We start from the raw sequence: 24,742 nt of genomic DNA, 5'->3' as shown, positions 1-24,742 counted from the left end.
CGTCTCCAGATCGTCCTTTTTGCCTTTCACTGTACTTTTCCCAGCAGCTACTGTCAAGCTTGGCTCCTTTGAATGGTCGGGGCGGTCCTGGGTCCCCGTATCTCCACCTGTCTCCACCTCCACCTCTACCTCCACCTCGGCCTCATTGACTTCGATATCCTCGCTATCCTCAGTCTCATTCTCCTCTCTTAGTACTTCGTATTTATTTCTGTCTGAATGCATCTCAGCAGTCTTCTGCCTTAGGGCGTTCTTTTGTTGATTTTTCCGTCTGTTTTTTTTTACCCCTTTATCAGCAGGCAGGGTCTTGTTAATTGATTTCAGCAGATCAAGGTCCTGCTTAGCCTGCTTACCCCTCGCTCTTACTGACATAATCAGGCGGTGGCCGCTATGCCCTTCCTCCCTTTTTATAGTTGTTGACGAAAATAGGAGTATAAATGGCAGTCAGGGACAGGACAGGTCGGTTCAAATCACCATCAACCTCTCGGTGAAAAAGACCCCCTGCTTGAGGCTGAATCCCGGAAGAGCTTCTGTATCAATGAAAAGTGCAGAGAGGGAGATGAGAGGGGCAAATAACAACCACGACAACACAGAACAAACCAGCAGCGAGCGGCACGCAGAACTGCAGAGCAGCAAGGGTTGGAGGTCAGAGGTCAGAGGTCGAGCACAGAAAAGCTGCAGAGACTGGTAAATAGGGGCTGCAGAACGAAGCCAGAGCAAGACGGAGAAATCCTCCAGATGCCAGATACAGGCACTAAGAGTCAAGAAAAATGAGACAGGGCAAGGCCCACGATACCTCTCCGGTGTACATCAATCACCACCTGTCTTGTCTTGTCTGCCAAGAATTCAATCTCAAAGACCGAAGCTGGCTCGGAGCAGAGACAGGGCCGTTAATCACCGGGCTCCGTCAGAACCATCAGAACCATCAAACTTTTGGTGCAAAACGACTACTTCTCGGCGTTTTCTCGGCGTCTCTCAGCGTCTCTGCATCACCATTACCTCCGAGGGCGGGGCTACAGCACAACAGGAAGCACAGCGGCGGCGTGCGTGGATCACGTCAGCCGCTCCATTCCATGGGCGGCAAATTCATGTATTCCCTGAGAGAAGGACTTGTCGTCTTTGGGAGAGCAGCTCTCACTATTTGGTTCGCCAAACATTTGTCTTTTTTAAAAGCAAATAAAGGTACTTCCTCCAATTTGGTATTCAATTCTTTTATCAAATGCCAATTTTGGCAAATTGATTTTTTTAACCAGTTCGAAGTAGGACAGAATGTAGACACACATACTATTCGGTTTTGATTTTCTTTCGTTTTTTTAGTAAGTAGTGTTTCCCCTGGTGTCCACCATGCTCGTTTTAATGAGCGTTTCAGCAATTTAGATGGATAGCCTCTTGCTAGCAGTCTTTCTCTTAATGCATTTGCGTGTATCATATATTCATCCTTGAAGGAACAGTTCCTACGGATCCGTAGGAACTGTCCCAAAGGGAGATTCTCCTTAAGGCTCCTCGAGCAATCACCCGAGGAGCTTTAAGAAGAATCTGATGTACCATAGGTGGCAAGTTATCCAATATAAGTTAGTCCACTATTGTAATAAATCTACAGCAGAGTCATATTACAGCAAGTAATAGTTTCCTTAATTTTACTCGTAATGATTTCTGGTTATGAATTATTATATTTTATAGGTGAATGATTCCAGGTCCAATATCTGCAAATAGTCCTCAATTTTGGGAGATATTGCAAAATCCCTAACAACCACAGACTACCGTGTAACAGAAGCTGCCTTTCAAAATTGTATACTACTGTCACGCTGCCCACTTTAAGTGTATTTGTGATTTATTTATAGCCATCATCAGTCAGTAGGAAGCACCACCACTGCCAATGTTATGTCTGAGACCACCTCAGACTTCCCTGATTTGGCTCATGACCGGACCTCCGAAAAGACTCTGGTTGGGTGTTTAGAACTTTCAATCCTAAATCAACCATTTCCTTCCATCCTCCACTTAATTCAGAAGTTAATATCATGCTCTAAAACCGCTGCTATCAGTATCCCTGTTACATTCTACATACTCTAACTCATTAACAGTCCAGTGACATTCTCCTCTGTATATGCGCATAGCGTGATGTAGAGTCGCCGACCATTCACAAACAGCCAGAACGTCTATACAGCTCACGCTCCCGATTATAGAAACAATGTAAACATTCTTCTCACATCAAACATTGTATGCCCCCAAACATAGTAAAACACTTCAACCAAACATTTAGTCATTAGTCATTACACTAGCAGCCACCCCCATACAACTTTAGTGTTTATATATTAGCAAAAGGTCAGTCAGTTTACCCTTACATGGTCTTGCAAGAGTGAGTTAATCTTGAGTAATGATGGATACTGGGGATATTTTGTTGAAATTTCCCTTGTCGGAGATGAGTAAGCCTGTCATTAGATATTATATCCAAACTTTCTGCAAACTTTACTCAGGGCCGGACTGGGAACCAAGAGTGGTGGCCCTATCAAAAACATTCAAACCAGCCCCACTCCCTTCCTCCTTGCTTGCTGATCTCTCCTTCCTTCTTTTACTCTCTGACTGAAGCCTGTAATTGGAGAAGCTGGAGAAAGTGACAGAGGCGCCAAAGGCACCGGCTCTCTCGGAAATGTCCGATGGGAAAAATGGGCAGTCCAGGCGTGGCATTATTGATTGGATGCTGATATTTTTGTGGATGTTCGGGTGGGGGCATCTATTCTTGCATAACCCTCCTTTCAGTGTTTCTTAGTACATATTGATAGAATCTTGTATGCTTCTAAATATTGTGATGATCCCTTTAAACCACCAAAACCTCAAACAATCGATAACTGTCGATAATGTGTTAGTTGTTGAAATGTACTAATGTTTGTACTTATCCAAGGTATACTTTTTTGGATCATGTCTGAAACCAGTGAATTTATTATAGGCGTTTATCTCTGGGTAAGCATACCATATCTAGGGGACAGTTGTTAGATAAGCTTTTTCTTTTTCACTTCCTAACATACTGCCAATGAAGAGGTATTTTGAATGTACGAGTTAATCCTTATTCCCTGCTCCTCCCGTGGTCATCTACTCCCTGAACATGTCAGTTAGTCTGTGTTGAATTGAAGCGGACGTACTTTTTCTTTTTCTTTTTTAAATATGTTGCTTTTTCTTTTCAGGCATTAAACCATTTCAGTGTGACCGCTGTGGGAAAAAGTTTACCCGGGCTTACTCCTTAAAGATGCATCGTCTGAAGCACGAAGGTAAACGCTGTTTCCGGTGCCAGATTTGTAGTGCCACATTCACTTCCTTCGGGGAATATAAACACCACATGCGGGTGTCCAGACATATTATCCGCAAGCCTCGGATTTACGAGTGCAAAACATGTGGCGCCATGTTCACCAACTCTGGAAATTTAATCGTGCACCTGAGGAGTCTGAATCACGAAGCATCAGAGCTTGCAAACTACTTCCAGAGCAGGTGAGGTGCACAACAAGACACAAACTAAACGGAACCCAAATCCAAATAGGGAAACAGTTTCTTTAGTTAACCTATCTAAATTTTCCTACGATTAGGTAAACCTTGCACGGTTTACGGAGGCACCAAGTAACTGCCCTCTGATTCTTGCATAAATTACTCGTTGTCTTTTTTGCATGTTCCTTCCTTCCTTGAGTCTGACGTAATTTGCCACAACTAAATCTATGCCTGGATTTGTGAATACCCTCCACTCAGACTATCAAGAAATTAAGAATGAATATGTAAAAGGATATTTACATATCCTGGATTTTCATTGAGCTTATTGGCATGTATGTGCTGATTTTACTCGTCAGTGTCTCTACGAGCCAAGTCCTACCTAAATCCCTTCTTGAAATCGGAGCATAATGTTTTGGCATTAAAAGAAGCCTCCCATCTTCACATTCATCTCAAATATGAAAAAATCCAAAATTACCTTTTGGTAGTTGAAGATGCTGTCTGACTCTCAGTTGCACCATGCTTATTTCACAACTGAGAAAAAGAACCTCAATGTTCAAAAGGCAGGTTTATGTACCAATTTATGTGAGTGAAAATTCTTAGTGATGATCAACTCTGGTTTGATTTGTGGATTGTTTTTCTATGGTTGTTTGAACTTGAAAATGTGGCATGGTTGATGGAGAACAAAATGATTGCACTCTGTGGCAACCCACCATCACCCACCTGCCGATATTTAAAAAAGTGTTTTTTTGTAGCTTTAAACACATATGGATTAACTCACTCTTTTATTACATCACCTTTTGAGATTTTCGTACGTTTCCTAAAAACATACTTCATTCTCCTCAGGGCCACAACTTGTGCATCTTTCAAGTTTTCAGTACAAAAATCATCAGCATAAACTTAACCAATTCATGTTCTGTAGGATGTTCCTTGTGATGGTTAGTTTCATTGACTGGCCGCTCTCACACCAGAATAAAAAAAAAGATTATAATAATTTTTAAAGTCGATTTTACAATTTAAAATGTAGAATAAAGTGCAATCTTAATTTAATAATTCTTGCAGGTTCTAAGTTAAACTATCAGTCAAGTAAAACCTGAAATTGGTCTACAGCGTTACTCTTTTCTTCCAATTTTTCCAAATATCTTTAATGAGGATCTAAAATCTCATCTCCTTTCTCAAGGTAATCTGGAAATTCGAAATCCTAAACATCTTTCGGTAATTCATTCATTAATTATATCCTCTGTTCTTCCCAATTTAGTATACTTTTGTCTTTTCCCTGATTAAGCAATAAAAATGTTGCTTTTATCGTTCCAGCGCAATTTCGTTAGGACTACCGCTTGAGTCAAGACACTCTACTAAAGCAAGTAGAAAAATTTACTGCCAGTATTTCTTTGTTGTGTAATTTTTTTTATTAGGTTTAGTCTCTAGTACTACTAATGATAGAGAAAGTGTTTTAAAAAAAAATCTAGATTTACCTACGCTGACAGACTAGCAACATATCAAGACTGGTTTGCCAGAAGCATGAAAACAAGCAAAATTAACAAAATTATTAAAATGGCTGTGATGAGTTTTGAGCTGTTGCAGTGATAAGACACCCGTCCTGCCCAGGAAACTAACTTTGCATTTAGGCATAGAAATTAAATCATGCAGTCGCCTACTAAGGGCAAAGAAAAAAGTTTGAGACAATAGAAATCTGACTGGTGAAAGTAACATACAGTATTTGCTTGGTATATTGCTATCAAAAGACAAGTTGTGAAACAATTGGGTGGGCTCTATTAAACCTGAAACTTCTGTTGCCAAATTTTTTAAACTAATGATTTGAAATGTAACAAGCAATTCACTTGCACCAATTGGAGGAATTCAAAAGTATAGCATATAGTCATCATGACTGTCATAAATTTTAATCATTCGTGTGCATTATCCACTCTGTCAATAACTAGGGTGACTTTATACCTTTGATTGTTGTTATGGAAGCCAGGGACGAGTGTCTTATCACTGCAACAGCTCAAAACTCATCACAGACATATTCATAATTTTGTTGATTTTGCTTCTTTTTAAGCTTCTGGACATGTTTTTTTAGTTCAACCAGTCGTCATATTTTACTATTCTGTCTGAGTATACAATCTCTATCATTAGTAGTACGAGAGACTAAACGTGATGCAAAAAAAAATCTGAATTTCTTGGGAATTTTCCTGCCCTGTTTCGTCCAAGCCATCAAGCTCAACAATCACAAATACTGTCTGTTAATTAGAAAGCAAACAGTGATATTTCTACAATGTTGTGTAGTATTTTTCCACATCTACAAAAGTGAAAGGCATATTTTTCACTTTTCTGAGTGGAGCACTAACTTCCCAGAGTCCAGCTTTTAATTTATGCCCATAGATCGATGGAGCATTTACCGTGCGCACCTCTCAAAGAAACAAACAGACCATCTTGCCTTAAAAGTATTTCTTTTTTGTGCCTTTGTCTAAGTCTTCCATGTCAGAACAAGTGTAGTTGCTGTCATGTGAAATTCAGATCCTGGTTCTTGAAACTCAGAAAATTGATGTCTGAGAAAACAAAATGTGCTGCCTTTAATTTTTACGAGCTGTGCCTCTGTTAAATTAGGCTAAATGGGAGATTAAAAGTGAGGAGATTCAGCATGTATTTCTGATGCAAACTCATTTTCTGCTCAACTAAGGTAGATATTGTCGCCAAGAGGTATTTTTTTATCAATTGCTGCTAAGAAATCACACCACATAATGGAGTCAGTCCGTGGGTTAAATCTTGGATTGAGAATCGAATTATATAATGATATCATAGGAACATTGTTGATCTTTTAAAAGCTCTCAGGGAATGTCTTCTAAGTTTATATTCAGTTCCTTATGAAATGCTGACAATGTGTGAGAAAGCCATTACTGTTTTCATCTGGTCACAAATACTTTGTTACGTCCTCCGACAGCTGTCAAAGGTAGGATCATAGGAATCATGTGTGACCTTCTCACCACATGTCAATGCCTTGGTAAGATGTGTGAAATACACACAACAAACAATTGAGGAAGGGTCTAAGGGCAGATTTACCGACCAACCAGGTATATGCCCCAAACACAGTATTATAACAACAAATGATACCTGGGGGTCAAAGTGATGGTAAGTCAGACAGAATGGATCACAAAACCAAAACTACGCAAAAAACACCAGTGAGAGTTTCATGTATGCTAGTAACTACAGGCCTAGTCAAGGCTCAAGAGCAAATGGAGAAAATAGTTCCCATCAGAAGCCACACTGTACCGCCCTCTTTCTCATCATTTGGGTTCTCCTTACCCAGGAGACAAAACGGCCGGTCTGATGTTACCGTGACCGATAAATGTGATAAGTGGGTAGTATGTTTTGTACAAGAATTAATTCAAGTGGCTACTGAAAAAAAGCAGTGTATGGTGATAGAGGTGAAAAGTGAGGGGTTATAATAAAATTAGGTGAATTGGGTAGATGAACAGAATTTATTAATATCTCCCAATCCCTAAGATTAAAAAGCAAGTGCAAGTGCGGGTTTGAAATAATAACCGCACTAAATGGTCAACATGTTTCTGCATTACATAGAACAGAGTTTCAAATGCATTCTTCAGGACCTTGTTAGAAAAACACTACTGCTTTAATAAATAATAATGAAAAAATATCACCTGAAAGTCCCAGGTGTACTCAACCGTATACTGTTAATGCATAGTGTCCAGTGGCATTGGATCCAGACAGAAAGACAAACAAACATGAAAACAAAAGAACATGAATGATTCATATTCAAATAGTTTTATAAAAACCATAGTGTGATGGAAGCGCATTCACACATACTGGGACATAGGTTCCCATATACACACTCACCCAAATATGATGGTTGAGAGGCTTCACCCCACCTGGCTGCAGCGCAGGTATAAGGAGCACCGCTCTAGAAACAAGTAGGAGTCATTTTTAGAGGTATTTCAACAAAGGAATGGAGTTTACACGGAGGCAAAAGATGACCTGGTACCCCCATTAAGTGCTGCGTGGATTTATTGCAGATAACCCGCCAGTACTATGCCACAGCGATCAGAATAATGGCTGGAATCAGGTAGTGACACGTATGCAAGTCCGCAAATCGCGTCAGGCAAAAGTCAAACAAAGTGTGGTTAAAAGGATTTATGGCTTAGCGGCAAAACGGAGAGCGAGTACGCTCTAAGATCAGCGCTGCATATCGCGTCAGGCAAAAGTCAATCAAAGTGTGGTAAAAAAGGATTTCTGCTTAGCGGCAAAACGGTGAGCGAGTACGCTCTAAGATCAGCGCTGCCTTCCGCGTGGGTGTTAACAGGCTTTCAGCGTGCGCACCAGAGAGCGAGCGCTGTGCGGCCCGCTTACCTGTCCGTCGGTGTCTCCCGGCAGTCATCCGTACTGTCTGGGGGGGCACCGGCGATCGTCAGCGGGAGCTGTTTGTAAGTTCGTACTCGGCTCCAAAAGCATCACGTGATCCGGTACGGTCACGTGATGCAGGGAAAGCTGGGACATGTAGTTCCAAGCGGAGTCTTTACAGATAGTTCCCTGTAAGCCGGTTAAATTAATCTCTGGGCAATCGTTGCATAAAGAGACAACAATACTATTATGTGCTAGTATTGTTAATATTGTTGATACCATTGAAACATACCCAGAAATTAATCTTTGTTTTTCACCAGCATGTCTTGCCGTTTAGGCGATGGCTATATGGGGGTTTTTCTTAGTGTATCAGAGGCATAGATTTATATGAGTTTGAACATCTAGCGACAGCCTGAGCCTGTGTGGTTCTTATGAGTACCTAGCATGAATGTAAGAATACATCGTGTCAGGATTCATAGTGTAAAAGATAAAGCGACTGAGAGTATAAGCATGTAATGACATCAATCAGAGGGACATCCAGGGTATTGGCTCGTTAAGGCCCTCCTTATCGCTGTTCAGGCGGTAAACCCATTTCTGTTCAATTTTGAACAAAAAGCGACTAATGTCAGCACACGAATCAGGGATATGTGGTTGTTCCAGGACTGTCCAGCAGAAGTCTTCGGGGCCATGTCCTTTCTCCAGAAAGTGTGCAGTGAGGCGGGTAGCCTGTTTTCGGCATCGCACTGTACTCTTATGCTCTTGTATCCGTGTTCGTATTCTCCTGGTCGTCATCCCAACATATCGCAATGGGCACGGGCACGTTATCAAATAGATGAGATTACTGCTGTTGCAGTTTGTGAATTTGTTTTGTGTCCATGGGCGGTTGGTTCCTATGTCGACCACGGTGGATTTACAGGTTTGGGGACAGACAGTACAGGCCCGCAGGGGTGGTGACCGACAACAGGGGGTAAGTCCCACAAAGTGCCCACTTGTCTTGATTCCTTGTTACGTGGGCGTGTGTGGACTAGCTGGTCTTTTAGATTGGGTCCTCGTTTGAAGGCAAAGATAGGTAAAGCGATGTCATCACCTCCGGTTTTCAGGATCGACCAATGCTTCTTGATGATCTTTTGTACTTGGTTCGATCAACTGTTAAAAGTATTGACAAAAGCAATACGATTGGTCTTTTCTTTGGGAGGGAGTATTTCTAGTAGGGACTCTCTGTTATTATTAGACGCCCTCTTTTTAGACTGACGAATAATTCTCTTTGGATAGTCTTTTTCGCTCAGTTGAACCTCCAGATTTTTCGAGTGGATCTTAAAGGCCTCTTTATTGGAGCAATTTCGTTGTACCCTGAGGAACTGGCCAAAGGGCAAGTTGTCCCTCAGGGCTCGTGGATGGCAACTGTCATATCGCAGTAGTGCGTTTTTAGCCATCGGCTTCCGATAAAGCTCTGATTCGATACCAGTTGGAGTTGCATGTAGCCTCAGGTCAAGGAAAGCCAAGGATGTCCTGCTGTATTCGATGGTAAATTTGAGGTAGGCGTTCTTACTATTCAACCATCCATGAAATGACACTAGGTCTTCTTCCGTGCCTCGCCACACCACCAGGATGTCGTCAATGTAACGTTTCCATACATGTAATGATGGTAAGTATGGATTGGCGGGCGTTAGGACCTCCTGCTGTTCAAAATTATGGACGTAAAGGTTCGCCAGACTCGGCGCGAAAACTCTGCCCATACTGGTCCCAGATGTTTGCAGGTAAGTGGTATCCTCGAAACGAAAGTAATTCTCTTTCATGGCAATTTCCGCTAAATGCATAATGAAGTGTGTTGGAGTGATGGACTGGTGGTTGTTCTGTTCCAACAAAGCACCTACTACCTCTAGGGTTTCGGTTTGCGGGATTGACGTATATAAAGACTCTACGTCAAACGATACTAGAATATCAGTATCGATATCAAACTGTACTGTTGGGAGGAGTCTGAGGACATCTTTCGTGTCCTGCAGGAACGTGGGCATTGCCTTGACCATAGGATTCAAGAAGTGATCGACAAAGGTCGAAAGAGGTTCCAAAACCGAGCCAATCCCTGAAATAATGGGCCTGCCAGGTGGCGGCCTCTGTGGTTTGTGTACTTTAGGAAGACAGTAAAAGTACGGGATCGTAGGGTATTTGGTAACTAGATATTGTCCTTCCTGTGGTGTTATCCAACCCTCAGTTGTTGCTTCCTCTACCAGGTTACTTATTTTGGATTGTAATTTTTCTGTGGGATCTTCTCTCAGTGGCAGGTAAGATTTCCGGTCACTCAACTGCCGGAGGCATTCATCTCTGTATGTCTCAGTATCTAAGATAACAGTAGCACCGCCTTTATCGGCAGGCTTGATAGTAATCCTGTCATTAGATGATAATGAACGCAGGGCCAACTGTTCGTCTCTTGAGAGATTCATGAAAGGTTTAGTCTCTGTTTTGTAGAGGCGTGTAATATCATTTTCCACGGCTGTTTCGAAAGTCAGAACCTTAGGAGGTAAAACAGCACTTGGTGGATTAAACGTAGATGGCTTCTTCAGTCCGGTGTTTTTATCTTCAATGGCAGTTCCCATGTTTGCTGGTTTAGAAAAGAAATAGTGTAATCTTATTTTTCTGAAGAGCTTGGCTAATTCGATTTGGGCTATGAAAGGATCCCCTTTCTGGGTTGCCACAAAACCCAAGCCTTTGTTCAAAAGACGCTCTTCGTTGGGAGAGAGTACATGTGAGCTCAGGTTCATCACGAGGCTGTCTGGTTGCTTGTCCCTGCGGTGTCTTGTGGGACTTTCTTCCCGCTGCGGAGGTCCATTCTCGATTGTGGTGGAGTGTTCGTATTCCAGTGGACCTGTTGTGTCGTTGTTCCTTGTCTCCTCCTGCCCCTGCCTCGAACCGGGCCAAACCCTAAAAAAGGAAATGAACCAGGGCCTTGTCGCATTTGGGGGGGACAAAAAGGAGGACCCATTTGGGGAGGGCAGTTTGGTCCAAACATCCAGGGGTTAGCCGGCCACCACGGTTGAAAATTGTTGAAGTTCTGTGGTTGGGGTCCATTCCTCCAATTTCTTCTATTTCCTCGGCCCCTGGAGGTTTGATCAGCAGATCCAGTTTGTGAGGTGTCTGAATCACTAGAAGCCCCATCTGAGCTTGATGTGCCATACGTCGAGCCACCCTTTTTGCCACCTCGATTAAATGTTGGTGCTATGTATGTGTCGCTCGTGTATGGATATACTCTCTCCATAGAGAATTTCGCTAAATCCTTCTTAAATTTTTCTAATTTGGTGTACAGAATAGACTCTTTGAAGTCTTTATTATTCTTGTCACTGTCATCTTGTCCCTTTTTGAACAATCCACTTTTTAGAGTGGTTTTTATCTGGCCCTCAAGTACCTGAATCTCAATTAATATTTTGTCCGCTACTCTTTTTGCGGTTTTGATGATTAGGACTAGCCAGTCCCTTGTACACCTCCACGCTATCATTGACCAGTCTTTGAGGAAATCTTTATCGTCAAGGAATAGACGTGGTGCATTATTAACAATGAGGCCCGAGGGTGCACAGTTGTCTCGAAGGTATTGTGCCATGATTATACCATGGACAGATGTCCTGGAGTGGGATTTTTTAAGAATTAGAACTTTTGCCCAACCGTCATCGTTATTTGTCACTTGGGCTGGGACCGGAATGCTATCTAGAAGACTGGGATTTTCGTCCAGAATGTTTTGTACCTCCGCACTCTCAAATGCTAAGCCCCAGTTGGTAGCCATATCAGAAAGCTGATCGCAGCAGAACAGGTACAGGAGGGAACCCACTATAATGGGAGAAATGTGGGGAAGGCCTCGCAGTAAACTCAATTGTGCTGGAGACCGTAGTGGTCGACCAGTATTTAAAAAGACCCACAGCCTTAGCTGTACTATTCACACACACAACAAACAATTGAGGAAGGGTCTAAGGGCAGATTTACCGACCAACCAGGTATATGCCCCAAACACAGTATTATAACAACAAATGATACCTGGGGGTCAAAGTGAAGGTAAGTCAGACAGAATGGATCACAAAACCAAAACTACGCAAAAAACACCAGTGAGAGTTTCATGTATGCTAGTAACTACAGGCCTAGTCAAGGCTCAAGAGCAAATGGAGAAAATAGTTCCCATCAGAAGCCACACTGTACCGCCCTCTTTCTCATCATTTGGGTTCTCCTTACCCAGGAGACAAAACGGCCGGTCTGATGTTACCGTGACCGATAAATGTGATAAGTGGGTAGTATGTTTTGTACAATAATTAATTCAAGTGGCTACTGAAAAAAAGCAGTGTATGGTGATAGAGGTGAAAAGTGAGGGGTTATAATAAAATTAGGTGAATTGGGTAGATAAACAGAATTTATTAATATCTCCCAATCCCTAAGATTAAAAAGCAAGTGCAAGTGCGGGTTTGAAATAATAAGCGCACTAAATGGTCAACATGTTTCTGCATTACATAGAACAGAGTTTCAAATGCATTCTTCAGGACCTTGTTAGAAAAACACTACTGCTTTAATAAATAATAATGAAAAAATATCACCTGAAAGTCCCAGGTGTACTCAACCGTATACTGTTAATGCATAGTGTCCAGTGGCATCGGATCCAGACACACGCTGAAAGCCTGTTAACACCCACGCGGAAGGCAGCGCTGATCTTAGAGCGTACTCGCTCTCCGTTTTGCCGCTAAGCCAGAAATCCTTTTAACCACACTTTTAACCACACTTTGATTGACTTTTGCCTGACGCGATATGCAGCACTGATCTTAGAGCGTACTCGCTCTCCGTTTTGCCGCTAAGCCATAAATCCTTTTAACCACACTTTGTTTGACTTTTGCTTGACGCGATTTACGGACTTGCATACGTGTCACTACCTGATTCCAGCCATTATTCTGATCGCTGTGGCATAGTACTGGTGGGTTATCTGCAATAAATCCCATCAACTTAATGGGGGTACCAGGTCATCTTTTGCCTCCGTGTAAACTCCATTCCTTTGTTGAAATACCTCTAAAAATGACTCATACTTGTTTCTAGAGCGGTGCTCCTTATACCTGCGCTGCAGCCAGGTGGGGTGAAGCCTCTCAACCATCATATTTGGGTGAGTGTGTATATGGGAACCTATGTCCCAGTATGTGTGAATGCGCTTCCATCACACTATGGTTTTTATAAAACTATTTGAATATGAATCATTCATGTTCTTTTGTTTTCATGTTTGTTTGTCTTTCTGTCTGGATCCAATGCCACTGGACACTATGCATTAACAGTATACGGTTGAGTACACCTGGGACTTTCAGGTGATATTTTTTCATTATTATTTATTAAAGCAGTAGTGTTTTTCTAACAAGGTCCTGAAGAATGCATTTGAAACTCTGTTCTATGTAATGCAGAAACATGTTGACCATTTAGTGCGGTTATTATTTCAAACCCGCACTTGCACTTGCTTTTTAATCTTAGGGATTGGGAGATATTAATAAATTCTGTTCATCTACCCAATTCACCTAATTTTATTATAACCCCTCACCTTTCACCTCTATCACCATACACTGCTTTCTTTCAGTAGCCACTTGAATTAATTCTTGTACAAAACATACTACCCACTTATCACATTTATCGGTCACGGTAACATCAGACCGGCCGTTTTGTCTCCTGGGTAAGGAGAACCCAAATGATGAGAAAGAGGGCGGTACAGTGTGGCTTCTGATGGGAACTATTTTCTCCATTTGCTCTTGAGCCTTGACTAGGCCTGTAGTTACTAGCATACATGAAACTCTCACTGGTGTTTTTTGCGTAGTTTTGGTTTTGTGATCCATTCTGTCTGACTTACCATCACTTTGACCCCCAGGTATCATAAGATGTGTGAAATACCATTTCATGTTGACCAAAAAATTATTCTGGCTGCTAAACTCTATGGTAATTTGAAGTAATGAGATCACAGATCCTATCCCTGCTGAACTAATTTAATCATGTGGGCCTCATTACGATGTCGGTCGGTAAGCCCCTGACCGGTCTTCAGAGGCTTACTGACCAACACCGTAGGTTTACAGTCTGACCACCGAATTTCAAGTCGATCCGACTGTATTCCGAAAGGCTGAGGAGGCCCGTCAGCCTGTTGGAAACCTATTGTAACCCCTTAATGACGGTGTTTCCGCCATTGGGATTATGATGTTGGTTTCCAACAGCTTTTCCATGTCAGCCTTTCCGACATGGAAAAGCTGTTGGAAAGCGACTTTGGGGGTCCCTAGGACCCCCATCCCTCCGCGACCTACGGTTGTGAGCCTGGGTGACACCTATGGTGCTCCACTAAAACTCCCTGCTGTCACACGGTGCTGTGATTTCCACAAAATCGCATTTCTCAATGTGAGCTTGTGCTGCAGGCGGGTTCTGCCCACCCCACTAGCTCCCACTGAGAATTGGGAGTTTGCACAGTGGCGGCTGGTGACATTTGAAAGCAGTGGAGTGTAAAATGATTGCCTTACTGCACTATGGCGAGCGAGCCTGAACAACTTAAGGGGGGTTCGTGGTGTCTCCCCCGAGAAAATTTTGAAACTAAGAGTGGACAAATGGTGCAATTTCCAGCAAACTTGAGGAAGTAGGAAGGTTAATAAAGCAATACAATTGCAAAATTTATCATTTAAGAAATTGCCAATTTTTATGAGTTATAGAGGACAATCTGCGTATTTTGCTAGCACAGTGCCCGCGCTTTTACTAAATGCCCTAAAGAAAGTCACATTTTCACACTTGCCACTGGTTACCTGGAAGGTTTCAGATACATAGCGCTCTGGTCAACAACCTCAGGTAATTAATACTCCCAAGGCCAGCCCATGGTACCCAATACTGAAAGAGCACTCACAGCTGCCAGTAGTGCAAGACATGCATGAGCTATGCCAGCAGACTTACTCCTGAAAACCGAATCCATGAGCAGTATTGTAACCCGATCACAGTCAATATTAAAAAATACAGACAGGTACATTTTAGTATTATTATTACTCCTGCAGATATTTGGTCTACGAGAGGGGGGTAGGTGTATCACAAATTCAAAACACCAGAATGACCCTGTTTAATACGGGTGCTGTGATGCTGCACTATTCCTGGCAATGTTAGGTGCAGGGGTGGCTTCGTGGGGTCCAGGCACGGGGCCCTTGTCTCTGAGCCAAAGGGCTGTGTATGTGCTCATAACCCCACCAGCCCCCCCCACCATCCTCTCGGCCTCCACCCCAGTGCGAGCACAAACTTCGGACACAACATTCCTCCATCAACCAAGGCTTCAACTATTTAATCACGTACTTCAAATTCACTTCTTAGAAATACATAATTCACATTTAATTATTTTAGCACCAGGCATCACTTTCATTGGCCTTTTATTTGAAGGGGTAAATACCACTCTCGTTAAATAACAACCCCGTTGGGGGCTGTACTAACTTAGTGAGGTCATTTCCTTCCATGCCTGGTTCTGCACCTCTGAATGTAGGAAAACCCAATAATATTGCAGGTTATCTCGTTCCAAGTTGCAGCACTCAGGAAACTGACGTTTTTTCCTGCTCAAATTCTGCCAGGGGCTACCTGTAAAAACATGTACAGGGAAAGAGGCTGACATTTGCGCACACCTTGTTACACTGCCCCCAGATTCGGGATAACTGACCCTCTTGGAACGAGGTGCAAAGCGACTGAAAAGCGATGCCTGAACACTTAACTGATGGTGCTGTAATAAGCAACTTAGAAACCCATCACACGGATAAAACGTACAGATCAACAACGAAGTTAATGACATTTGTGAGAAGAGAGACGTCGTAAATACGCAGAGTCTGTCAGCACGGGAGCCGGGAGGGTCCCCATTTCATGAGTATTATTTAAAGTCTTTTGGCATTTCAGGAATGAAAAAAAAGAGTCAAACTGAACTACTCGAAGGACACAATATAATACATTGGTTCGTTACAGGAGCAAAGTCAAGAGCGCACGTCCACTGGCTTGACCGGGTTGTGAACAGCTTAAATCTTCATTTAGTGGCATGACGTCGCCGCAGCACGAAGCCTGATTTCTTGTATATTAGCATGACGTCACAGCTCTAAGCAGCAGAACTTATTGTACATTTTGAATACGTCACAGGCTGAAAGAAGAGTGCAAATTTATTATGCAAGGCTGTGATGTCACGGAATGTGCAATTCTTGTGATGGAGTGTGCGCAGGGGGGGTTGCATGGGGAAAGGGGGGATTGCGCAGGAGGTGGGGTCGGGTTTTGAAAATAAAAAAAGAAAACTTACATGACCGGGTCCGCTCCACTTCTGTTCCACTGTTCTTGCATTTTAATGGATTTAAGAGGGATAGTGACTCGAGGCCACGAGCGTCAACCCCACTCCTCGAGTAGAAGGCGGTGAGCTCTGCAGAGAATACCTCACACCAGGGGCTCGTAGAGCTGCATTCCCGGGTGGTGTCCTGCCGCTGACCCGTACACCGTGTGTGCAGAGGGCCGGTCCTCATGAGAAAGGAAGGTAACTGGCCCAAGGACGGTGGATGTAGCTCCAGGGCCTGGCGCAAGGGCGTGCGTGCAGCACCTCTCAGAGCAGGGCAGAGTCTGTGTGAATTCTTACTAACCGTGTTGTTTATTCTGCGATAAGATCACCAGGCCGGAGGAGCCGAGGGCAGGTGTACTTTGGTCACTCCCAGTAACCAATGCCGACATGCTTGGGGGTAGATCTTTCCTCTTTTCTTTCCGTTCAATTCCTAGTAGAGTATGTGCTGCCTGCAGCATCCCCAGTAGCCAATTCAGGCAAAAATAAGCAGCCGTAGGTCAACCTGGTCATTCCTGGTCCGGGGTCTGCGTTCTTCTGAACAGGAATAGAACAGGCAGGTTGCAGCTCCCTCCCCTCCTGTAACTAAGCTAATCGCAACGCTGCAATGGCAGCGTTGCGATTGGTGTGGAGTCCCGGCCGGCGCCCAGCCAGGCACCAGTAGGGACTCCATTTTCTCTATGTAGGCTGCCTACATAAAGAAAATGTAGAGTGCGCAAGACTGCTTTGGTCGGCCCCTGGACAAACCAAGCAGTCTGGGCACTTAGAGTGGTGCAAGCCACTTCTCCCTGACCCGCCCACATGCCCGCCCCCAACAAGGCAATCCCTTCGCACTCGCCCCAACCAGGCATACCCCTAACGTCTGCTTTGTCGCAGCGCGAGAAGCAGGAAATAAAATGGTATTTTGAATACCATTTTATTTTCGCTTCACGCACTGCGAGATAGCAGTGGGGCGGCACTCTAACGCCCTAATGGAGCTGCCACCACTGAGTTTGCGCCTGCACCATGTGCAGTCACATCGTAATAGGCTTTGTGAAACTGCCTACCTATGGCCGGTTGGTTCTCATACAGAAACCGTAGCGGTCGGAGGCAACTCTGACCGACATCATATTAGGGCCCTGTGTATATTAGCCTCCATATATTCCAGATTCTGACAGGACAGAGGCTTCAAAATGGGATGGCCAGAATAAGCCTCATCCTGAACAGGCACAAGCACAGATCTAGCCATAAAAATGCACCTCTTGATGGATCATTCTTCCTGCAGATTCTTCAACGTATGAAGATCCCTTGTGCGCCAGACTGGATCTAGAAATGTTCTTTCCCAGCAAGAGCTCTCCAACCCTGACAGGTTGCGCTGTGCAACTTAAATCCCGCCTTTATATGCCCATTGACTGTTTTAATGCCGTCCGTTCCTGTATTTCCACGCCTCATCGAGAGTCCAGAGCTCTTATTCTCTCTTTGTCCTTCACAGACATAGTCCTTTAGCTTTTTACATTGACTTGGTTAAATGTATCCTCCTACATTTTCAGGGTTTATATCAAAACAATAAAAAGATGTGATTGTCAAATATTCTTGATATATGCATATGGTGTGTCTCCTCTGACCGTGATCCACCGGTGTGCAACTCCTGCTTTTTGATGTGTCCAAAGGCCTTCAGAGAATGAAAGGTCAAGTTATCTCTTTCCAATACCTCTTGGCACACCCGATTGTGATTCCCTTTACCTGTTAGGTAAGCCTCTTGACATGGAACAGTCTTGTCTTCTAAGAAATATTCTCACAAAAAGCAACATCTGAAAGAGAGGTCCTCTTCATTTTCGAGAAAATGGTCCTGCTTCTGGGATCACTTAAAGACTTAATGCCGGTCTCTGCCTTGTCATCATAGCTGTTTCTGGTAATGAAGACGAGGCTGGACTTCCCAGCTCCAACGGCCAACACTATGCCGATTGAAGTCTTTTGTCAGGCCATGCTGGGCATATTATGAAAGGCCTCTCTACCGTAGGCCACTACCTAAGGGAGTGGCCTATTTCTTCAGGTTTGGTGATTACATCCCCAGAGCAGCCAGGCTGCAACCATAGGCTTTGGCCTCATGTGTCTTCCGATTAAGCATATGCCTTTCAAGGAGCCTAATCCCTGTGCCTTTGGTGCTTTACATAGATTCAACTTCAACGCTTTCACCATTAAAGTCAGCAGTCATCTGAGTATTGGAAGGCAAAGTTTGTGCCTCTTATCAGTATTCCTTCCTGTGATCCAGAAGCTTTTGAATGATAATAAGATGCTCCAACTGTTGCTGACAAACACTACTCTCCATTTCACCTCCAATTAGAACATGATCACAATGGAGGTTACCCGTAACAGATGCATACAACCCTTCCTGGCTTCTCCTCTTGGCACTGCTGAACATAGTGTTCATTGTGGCGGTGCCTGTGGATGAAAGACGTTTTACTCCCCTCTCTTCTTGTTCCCCAAGGAGGACCGAGGCATGAGACCCATCTTGCACCTCCCTCTGTTCATTCAGCAGGACAAGTTAAAAATCCTGTCTTTGAGTCAGGTGCTCCTAGCTCTCAACACAAAGGACTGGCTGATGTCAGTAAGCCACCAGGGTAATTAGTTCCAGCTGCACATCTAGACTTCTCCCAGGCACAAATCAAGATTCATTCTGTGGCTGCAACAGTCTCGGTTTGCAATTTCGTCTGAAAACTGCAACTTTTTGCCAAAATTCTGTTTATGGTTGTGGTTCCCTAAGTAGGTCGAGAGTTCTTGTGTTTCCATACCTTGGCCATTGCCTGAGGAAGATTGGTTCCCTGTGCGAGTCCCGGAACATGTTCATTACCCATGTCCCTCCAGCTTGACTTGGGTTTTTATCATCAATGCCCAGAACCTCTTTATAGAGAAGTTACACAACATGTATGAACGATTTCCTCGTTCTCAGTGAATTGCAGGCACCTGGTTATGCCTCTTATGTTTTTGAATCAGGCACCCAAAACATTTCTCTAAGTCTAACTCCTTTGTTAAGCTTGATAGCTTCATGTTTCTTGTTGGTGCTACATGCCAGATGGTGAACAAGGACCCACCAGTGATATCGGAGGAAATAGCTTCTCTAGCACAAGGGGAGGCTGTCAGCTTGCCAGCAGATTAAAGTTCTTTATTCCTTTCTATCTTCACAGGTGGCTGTTCCCATACAATCTTTTGGCGCACCGTCCCTTCAGTCCTCTGCAGTCTCAGGCTCAAGTGGTTATGGGTGCAGCCTCGCTGGTAGGGAATGCTCATAAAGGTGATAGCACAGGGACTATGGTCCCTGTTGGAGCGATGCCTGCCCATACATTTATTGATAATGTTAGTGGTCCAACTTCCTTTTTTATGCCTTCAGTCCCTCAGAGAACCATTCAGGGTCTGTTGGACAAAATTATCACTGTCCAGTTTATTCAACAGACATGGCAGTGTGGACTCTTGGACATCTGTGTTTTGAGGTGATATGACTGTGAAGATAGACTCTCCAAGGGGATGTTTTCCCGGGTGCATCCTACTTGGCTAGTACTCTCAATGTGAGAGCAGATGCTGAAGTCATCTCTCCTTAGAGGATCACAAGTGGGAGCTTCTAAATGAAGTGTCAGACACGATTTTCTTAAGGATTGGGAATCCATGCTTGGCTCTCTTCTCTTGGTTTCAGAATTAGAAGATTCCTTGGCTTTGTTCCATGCACTTCCCCTTGAATAGTTCCATGGGGGATGCCTGAAGGTTCAGTTGGTCTTAGGGTGTGCTTTATATGTTTTAGTCTGCTCCTGTCAAGAGCCCTACAAAAGATGGAGGAGAACTGAGCACAACTGATCCTGATCACCCCAGAATGGGCAAGGACGATTTGGTACACCATTATGTTGGAACTCGGCATTACGCCAACTCTACCCACCTGCTGGTCAACTCAGCAGGCCTGCTTTTGCAGGAGGGTTTTTGGGTACTCTGACTCATTTTTCTAACGCTACAACAGCTGGCATAGAGATTGAGCAGTGTTAATTACAAACCTTATTTAACCCACAGAAGTATAAGACTTCATCTTGATTGCCAGGAAACCTACATTGAACCTAGTTTATGCCAACCGCTTCAGTAAGTTCGTTGAAAGGGGAGAGGGGAAATGTTTAGACTCTTTCGATATCTGCCTTTCTGATATTCTAAACTCTGTACTCTCTCTTGCCCAGCAGGGCTTGTTAGTTGCCACCTTTAAAGGCTACTTGGCTGCCCTCTCTGCAATCATATGCTTGCCGGCAGAACCTTCTTTGTTTAAGCCACAACTTGTGGCACTTTTTCTGAAAAGTTTTGTTATTTATTTTCACCCAGTCTGTTAATTTTTCCTCAGTTAAATTAAAATTTACTGTTGCCGTTCCTCATGGCATCTCTATTTAAATCAATGCACAGTTGCTTTGTTCGCCTACTAACATGTTGTCATGGTGGCAATAACGTCAGCGCATATGATGGGTGAATTGCTGACCTATTCAATCCCTTCACATTTCACTGTATTGTACCCGATTAAATGGGTACTTTTGACCTTCATTTTTGCCGAAGGTTTTGTTTGCTTTTGCCAATCCATCACTTTTACATCTTTCTTTACTCCTCCTCACCTCATCAGTGAAGAAGAGGGACAGTATAGTAAGGACCCCAGACGTATAGAATCTTATATCAACCACCCACCACTGGACAGAGTGATTGATTAGCTCTTTGTGGACTTGACTGTATTGCTTTGTAGGATTCTGGGGTGAAAATATCCATTGAAAGAAAACTTTACTTGCCTTAGATCAGGGGTCTTCAAACCGGTCCTGCAGGGCCGGATCCATGCCAGATTTTTTGGATATCCCCATTGAGATACATGTAGTAATTTTAAAAATCTGGCATGGATCCGGCCCTCCAGGACCGGTTTGGAGACCCCTCCCTTAGATAATGATACTTCTGATGGATAGTTGATGTTCCCGCAGAATCCCCACTGCTACCCCTACACTCCTATGCAATAGTGCAGTTGTTAAGAAGCTCCCAAGTGTGTATTGTGTTATCTACTCTTTTTGTTGCTGCCACTCATGCTGCCTTGGTTTCTCTTTGCATGCCTTGATGTGGTGCGAAAAAAGCACAAGAACAAGATGTCAATATGTTGTTGGCTTGTATGTCCCAATGTCACATCATGGGTAGGTGAAGCCGAAGCTGCATGGGAACCTCTGATGGCTCCGGAGAGCAAGTGCTAGGAAAGAAAAATGAATATAGAGCTTATTCATAAGGTGAGGAATCTGTGGGAATATACAGAATGCTTCAGGAATTGTGTTACCAAAGGGGAACAGCTTTTCCATTAACTCCCATTAAAGCAAGGAATGAAATTCAAAATACTACGTTGTAGTCATAAGGTCTCCTGCGGCATGTACCTAAAAACGGTTGTATGTGATTTCATAGAAAAATGATTTAATGGAATACAACTATTGAGAAACCATTTCACCTAAATTGTTTAAAGGAAAATTGAGGGATGAATGGCATTTACCATAGCAAAGAAACCAATTCATAAACGGTTTTGTTTTTTTAAATTGACTTTGAAGGCTTTTTTAAAAGTGTAAATGCAATGGTTGCAGATCTTACCTTTCGGAAACATTTTTGTCAAAGGTATTTATTGCAGTGTTTTATTTCGGATTTAGATCTTTCACGCTGTCAAACAATTGCTTCCGATGCTTTTACCCCCCTACATCGCCAAAGCACTAGCAATCCCTGGCCCCCCACAAACCCAAAACACCATCCATCCCTATCACCTAAGGAACCCCTCACCACACCTAAACCCCACCTATCCTTGACCCCTAAACTCCACAACACCAGGCCCCTAAAAGACCCATCCTTGACCCTAAAAGCCTTTTCTACCTATAAACTCCACTAATCTCTGAACTCTTAAAACTCCTAACCACCCTATACTCCACACATTCCCGGACCCTAAAACTCCCTAACACCCCAAAATTCTAGCCATCACTGAACCTTAAAACCCCATCGCAGCCCTTAACTCTGCTCATCCGCGAACCCTAAAAACCATCAACAACCCTAAACTCAACCATCCTTTAACTCTAAACATGCCTCATCACCCCTAAACTCCACTTTTCCATGAACCCTAACAAAGCCTCACAACCACTAAACTAAATCCATTCCTGATCCCTTTAAACCAACACCAAACCCTAAAGTCTACCCATCCCTAAACCCTAAAAACCCCTCTCTATCCCAGACCTCTGCTCATTCCTGACCCCTAAAGCCCCTCATCACACTTGAACATCACCCATCTCTGAACCCAAAAACGCTACCCCTAAACTCCACCCAATTGTAATGTCATTTTGGATTTTTCCTTAAAATTCTTCCCTTCATAATGGTTCCTTTAATTTTCGATGCATGTGTTGTACTACATTGAAATTTTCTTTCCTTAAAATGGGTTTCCCTAGATTTGGTTTCCTCCAATGTGGTTTATTAATTTTCATTAATTCTATTAATTCGCATACATCTACTAACAAGCATTGAAAATGCAATAGGTCTCGCCCTCGTTTAAGTTAAAGCAATTCTGTTTGTAATTAGGTGGTTTTGTAGCTTTGCTTTTATTAGTGTTTTTCAAACTTTCATGTACATAACATGCATATGTATGCATATATGTCTATGTATGCATGTATTTATATACATATGCAGATGTATATATATGTTTATATAAATGCATATGTGTGTGTATATATATATGTGTGTGTGTGTGTGCGCATAGAGCAAGGTAAAGAGGTAGAGAAAGAGAGGTAGAGAGAGAGGGGTTGAGAATAAAGCATAGAGAGTGAGTAGTAGAGAGTAGTAGTGAGTGTGTAGTAGAGTGAGTAGTAGAGAGTGAGTAGTAGTGTGTAGTAGAAAGTGTAGTGCAGAGTGTGTAGTAGAGAGTGAGTAGTAGAGTGACTAGTAGAGAGTGAGTGTGTAGTAGAGAGTGTGTAGTATAGAGTGAGTAGTAGAGAATAGTAGTGAGTGTAGTAGAGAGAGTAGTGAGTGTGTAGTAGAGAGAGCAGTGAGTGTGTAGTAGAGAGGGTGTAGTAGAGAGTGTGTAGTAGAGAGTGTGTAGTAGAGAGTGAGTAGTAGAGTGTTTAGTAGAGAGTGTGTATTAGATGGTGTGCAGTAAAGAGTGATCTCCTCATCACATAAAGTTGTACTGGCAAAACCTTCAAAAGAACTATTTGATAAGGTGGTTTCCCGACAGATAGTCTTTTGAAATTCTATAATTGTAATGGAAGTGGTTCGTTCTCTCAGCAAGTAGGCACAGTTAGAAGCAGACACACCACGATTCCTCTCACCATATGGAAGATAAAATGGACTTTCTACCTTATGCATCATACAGATATGGGTTGGGGTAATGTACACTAAGGGTCTCTGAATGCAACCCCCAGAAAATACCCCTCTTGCCATGGTCATGTTTAGAAAGACACAACCGTTTTTGTTCCTTCGATTTTCACCAAACCTTTGTAGAGTTTCCTCTTATGAACCCAGTGAGAGATATATGACTATGTTGTTCAGAAATGTTTTCCAATTGACTAAAAGATTCAGTGAAATCAGCTGATTGATTCAATTCTAGATATGGGAATATTTCCCTCCCTCCACTTTGCAGAATTAAAAGGCGTGTCCTGCTGGACTTCCAATTGCAAAGCACCCGTTGCTTTTCATGTAGGAGATGCACTTGAGCACCATTTAAAAATTGTGCTTTTAAACTACAAAATGAGCCTATAGTCTTTTCTGTTTCAGGGAATATGACCCAGTATTTGGGTGAAATTTTCTCTGCAAGTTATCAGTCTAATAATGAAGCTGGTTGTCATTTTTCAATTAGCACCACGATAAAGTCTTAATCAACCAGATCATGGTGGCCATTAAATTTTTCTCATGTGTATCCAGCTGAATTCTAGAACTATATTAAAAGTAGGAGTGGACCAAATTATTTTTGACAAAAACATTTTAAAAAAAAGAAGAAAACCTATATTACAGTGTTATTATAGCACTGCCCATTTACTTCTTGTAGCCCTAGAACACCCACAACTCCCTTTGCCTGAGCCCTAAACCTCCATTTGTGTTTACCATTCTGTCAGTGAAGGACCCGGTACATTTTAGTTCTTGTTTTATGTAGAGTCTGTACCTTTTTGTTGATTTTTGGTATAAATATTTTGCCACTACTTTTTTGAGGGATATTTTTTCTTGTTTTATCATACAAGCCGTAAAGTATGAGACTGAGCAGCAGTGTGGAGGAGGAAAGCATTGTAGGGCAAATGAATATAAGAAACCGTGAAAAAAATACAAATACATATTTAGACTGAAGTGAGTAATTAAGTACTTTTATCATCTTCTTTGCTTGATGGTATCCTGTACAACTAGGGTTAAACAGATGTATGTTATACTATCTAAATACCAGCATTTATAAAGCTAATGAGGCTCATCATACCTGCACCCGTTTTCATGCATGGCCCTTCCCTGTATAAATAGAAAGCCATTATTTGCTGATAAGTACAACAGTTAGGAAGGAGAGATAGTCACTTTAGCAAACAATCTTCCTCTTTGAGCGATTGAGAGTTCTCGTTTATTTCCCTAGAAATAGTGTTCATT

General features: G+C 42.8%; 1 protein-coding gene across 2 annotated transcripts in view; it reads left to right on the top strand.

Moving 5' to 3' along the window:
* ZBTB44 (zinc finger and BTB domain containing 44) overlaps positions 1-24,742 on the top strand; it is a 301,958-nt gene that overhangs the window by 262,632 nt on the left and 14,584 nt on the right. For both annotated transcript variants that reach the window (XM_086956924.1, XM_086956923.1), the window contains one exon: positions 3,177-3,477. In XM_086956924.1, the coding sequence (XP_086813050.1) occupies positions 3,177-3,477 (301 nt within the window). The remainder of the gene's footprint in view (positions 1-3,176; positions 3,478-24,742) is intronic.

This window comes from Lissotriton vulgaris, chromosome 2_1 (genome assembly GCF_964263255.1).
Source record: "Lissotriton vulgaris chromosome 2_1, aLisVul1.2, whole genome shotgun sequence".
Taxonomy (NCBI): domain Eukaryota; kingdom Metazoa; phylum Chordata; class Amphibia; order Caudata; family Salamandridae; genus Lissotriton; species Lissotriton vulgaris.
The sequence above is the reverse complement of the archived record's forward strand: the minus strand, read 5'-3'. Positions and strand labels throughout refer to the sequence as shown.